This window comes from Arachis duranensis, chromosome 8, assembly GCF_000817695.3.
Source record: "Arachis duranensis cultivar V14167 chromosome 8, aradu.V14167.gnm2.J7QH, whole genome shotgun sequence".
NCBI lineage: Eukaryota > Viridiplantae > Streptophyta > Magnoliopsida > Fabales > Fabaceae > Arachis > Arachis duranensis.
Window position 1 is genome coordinate 48,913,888 of NC_029779.3, and position 4,524 is coordinate 48,918,411.

Sequence of the window (4,524 nt, forward strand, 5' to 3'; positions counted from 1 at the left end):
TTCGAATGAATATTTTAATCAAATTTATCCTTCAAAGATTTTAAGTTAGTCACATGTTAGTCCTTCTGCTATTTTCGTTGCTAATGTAGTTAAAATTTGCGGATGTAAAACGTTAAGTGACATCACAACACACACTTAATAATCTTAATTGGCGAATAACATGATAAATTTATAAAATTAGATCAAATCAATATTAAATTGAGATATTCTAATGCATTAGGTTTTGATTTGATCTAATTTCATAAACTTATTAAATTATAATCAATTAAAATTTTTAAATATGTGTTATGGTATTATTTATTATGTCACATTAGCAAACTTAATTTTGATGCCACAACAAAAAAGTAACAAAAGACTAATATAATTAATTTAAAATATTTAAAAAATAAATTTAATTAAAAAATTTTTTAATAATTAATTTAAAAAATAAATAATTTTTTAGAGATATTTACTCGTGGAAAAAAACAAAGTGGTCTCTCATGGTCGTTAAGATTATTATTATTATTCTCCTCATTATTGATGAGCTTGTATGTGGTACCAATATATATGCATGGCTTTGCAAAATTATTATTTTCCAACCAAACAACATATGAAAAAAGGTCCACAAAACAATTAGTACTTTAGTAGTATGAGCTACCATTATTACTTATTAATTAAATTGTCCACATATAGTAAAGTAATAGTAATGTTCATTTATAACTCAATCCGCAAGAGCATTAATTTGTAACAATGCATGCATGGTAGTTACTAGCTAGTTGATAAGAGTGGCCCCACCATCTTCCTCAATGCAGAAATGTCATTTATGTGTCTCCATTTTCTCTTTATTGCAAACAGCACATTTTTAACCAGTATACAAAACATGCAAGTTCATCATATCAGCATATATACAAACAAAAATTGAATAATTAATGATTCTCTCAAGTATTTTTAATTTGTGGGGTGTGTTAAATAGAATCAAATTGATGTATTTTATTGTCCTTTAATTTGTTTGGATATATAAAAAGTGTTAAAACATAAAAGTGACACTCCCTTGCTCTGTCTAATGATAATAGGTAATTTTTTTTCAAAAATAATGTATAACTCAGTTTAATAACATAATAAATTCTTTACTCTTATGATCAATGATTTTAGATCCAAATCTAAATCCTAAGCTAATTAAGCCTGTCATTTGGTACTATCCATAAGTTGTAGGGTTTTGCTAATGTTCTTAGTGAGTACTTGTTAGGAGTTTTCAAATGCAAAATTTACACGTTAGAATGCATTTAATATATAAAAAAAGATTGAAAAAAAAATTGGTGTGTGTGTTATTTTTAAGATTTTAGTTCTAAAATATTTATTAAAAAATAAAATGTTTATCGTCTTAAATAATTTTACGATGTTTATTATCATTAAATATATTGAAGAACAAAATGATAAATTAATGAATATATTAGTATTTATTGACCTAATAAAATTTTTATAATAAATTTAATTTTTATGTTATATATTTTAGGAAAATTAGAAAATATTGTTGATCATCAATTAGATATTATGAATTTTTTTTAGTACATATATAGAAGTTTATGAACCGTTCATCCAGCCAATTTATATCGATTTATGTTCTAACTTTGATTGGACAAATGAAAGGTTCACTAATTTTGAGTATCATCTAATTGGTTCAAATTTCTCCAATTTGTGGCGCTGGGTTTAGGTAGTCAACAAAACCAACTTATTATCAGTGCCTAAAAGTGCCAATTGTGATAATGGATGTACTTTCCACGAGGTAAGTGTCAATTTCAATAGTTTAGATGAAAACAATAAGGATTGAATATTATATGGTATATAACAAGAAAAGAAAAAGTAATTAAGGATGACCAAAATATATATATAAATTTAGTTTGGTAAAATTTTGTGAAGGGGTGTTTGTATTTTTTAAAAATTTAAATTTTTTAATAATTAGTATTTTTTAAATAAAATTATCTCTATTATTTTTTGTCTGGTCCTATCAAAAATTTCAAACCTCTTATGATTTACTTTTTTTGTTTACAATTATTATTAGGACACACTACCACAAGTGAAAGAAGATTTTAAGTAAATATAAAATTGTAATATTAAATATGTTAACTATAATTCTTTAAAGAATACTCTTTTAGGTTATTTAGTATTTTTTAATAACTTATAATTTTATAGTAGAATTTTATCAATAATTTATTTATTTTTATTATTATCTTTTTTATCATATATATAATTTTAGTCAATTTACATTAATGACCAAGAATAAAAAAGCAAGATCAGTTATAACGTTTTAAATGTGAAATAACAAGTATCATAAGATCAATATAGCTTTTAGTGCATACCACACAGTTTTGTCATAAAATTTGTCTATTCCAAATTAAAACTCACAAATCTCAAGAAGCTTAATCAAAACTAATTTAATCAATAGCATTGTTATCATCATTACAGTCAATCAACTACCTACTAATGCTAGCTTAAGGATGTTACAAAAATCATATACATCATCATGCACTACACTACTCAGAGATTCAAACTTTGGTTATCACAATTATTATTATTATTATTATTATTTTTCTTTCTCTCTTTCTAAATCTTATTCATTTTCACTATCATATATCAAAATATATATAGTTAATAACCAAAAGAATATACTGGAATGCAATTTATGTTGTATTTTGGTTTCATAATATTATTTTCTACTGAAGTTTAAGAACAAGTCAGTTCTACTGAATTTACTCCATGCATAAATTTTCACTTTCATCGTATTACGACATCTTAATATTATACCTGTGATGAAAAATAATATAAACATATAATTTTTTTAAGTTATTTATAAATTAAAATTGAGTATAATTCAGTATAAAAGATATTTATCTATAAACTATATTTATTTTAAATATTTTTACAATTAATATATATTGCTTAAATAAAAATTTTACATTAATAACTGTGACCAATAACCAAAGCATTTTTCATAAAAGTTAATTTTCTAATTGTAGTACATGTAATATCCAATAATATCATAGTAGTTAAAATTCAGTTTCAAGTACTTTCTCCCAACCCTACTCTTTTATTACTAGTTTTGGTATTTTTTAAGTGGTTACTGAAATAACATATATCAATCAACAATCATGTGCATATCAAGTCACCAAAAAAATCATGTGCATATCAAATTCTCTGTTTAGTAATCAATTTTTTCTTGAAACAATAATATAGTTAGTTGTTACTCATAAATGCATAGTACATCCTCTACTTGCTTCATTGCTGACACCATTGACACAAAACTAAGTGAACCTGAGAAAAATTAGTTAATAATTATCCTACAAATATATATAGAACATACAAATGATTCAAAAAAATTTCACAACCTACTTATGTAGATTATACTTTCAAACATTTAATACATCATATCATATCAGCTAATATTACAATAATAACTGAACAAATAAAGAAGAAAAGATACAACTATCTTAAATGTTAGAATTTTCGGTAAAAATTCCATAATACCCCTTAATTCATTCACTTTTTACATAACATTACATGTATCTGGATTTTCATCACTAAACATCTGAGGAGGATAGTTTTGATAATAAAGAGGGTGTGCATTATTAAGAAGAGAAATAGGTGGAGGTGGTGGAAGATTATAATTGTAGGCATATGCATACAACTCCATTCCATGTCTTGGTGGGTAATAGTAATATTCATTTTTAGTCAAACTAATCTCTTTTTCTTTGCTACTATTATTATTATTATTATTATTATTATTATTATTATTATTATTATCCTCTTTTTCTTTCTCTTCTTGTTTTATTTCTTCTTCAGCTACTTTCTCTTCTTTTTTATTCTTCTTTTCTTCTTCTTTCTTGTTATTTTCAGTGCTATCAACTTGTTCTTGTTGTGACTTTTCTTCTTCCTTTAATTTTGCTCTTTCTTCTTCTGAATTTGTTGGTTTCTCTTCTTGAATCTTTGATGTTTCCTGTGGTTCTACCTTTATTATTACTGCATGTCTTGCTGTTCTCTTGTACACGTAGTCAACAAGCTTCGAAGCGTTAATGGCGCCTTTTACACTAACTAATGAATTCTTTAGATTTGCTTCAGCTGATTCCACTCCTTCATTATCAATAATAAATTAATCAATAATGAAAAACACTCGCTTATAGTATTACTCATTTAAATAATTAAATTTACAGAATAAAACAGATTAAGTATTTGCATGATTCAAGAAAATAATAATTCAAGGAAAAAAAATTAAAAGAAAGGTAACTGACATAGGACATACATACCCTTCATTTTGAGTATTCGTCGCTTGATTTCTTGTGAACAAGCTTGGCAGTGCATGTGAACTTTCAGAACAACAGTTATAATCTGTGCATATGTGAACAAAAAATTAAAATTAATGCAAACAAAAGGAGAGAGATTTAAAATTAATAATTAATGAACCTCTTGTTTCTTTTGCTTAGTCTTCTCTTCTTCTATTGGTGATTTTTTCTCATCCCCTGATGAAGACTGTTTTGGAATTGGAGACAGAAG

The 4,524-nt window shown here is 24.9% G+C and overlaps 1 protein-coding gene across 1 annotated transcript in view; it reads right to left on the reverse strand.

The window, feature by feature from the left end:
- Positions 1-3,415: 3,415 nt before the first annotated feature.
- Positions 3,416-4,524, reverse strand: part of LOC107463469 (heavy metal-associated isoprenylated plant protein 7) — a gene marked incomplete in the record, with an annotated part of 1,802 nt that continues 693 nt past the window's right edge. Inside the window, 2 exon segments of the mRNA XM_016082264.3 lie at positions 3,416-4,104; positions 4,278-4,359. Of these exon segments, the coding sequence (XP_015937750.1) occupies positions 3,521-4,104; positions 4,278-4,359 (666 nt within the window).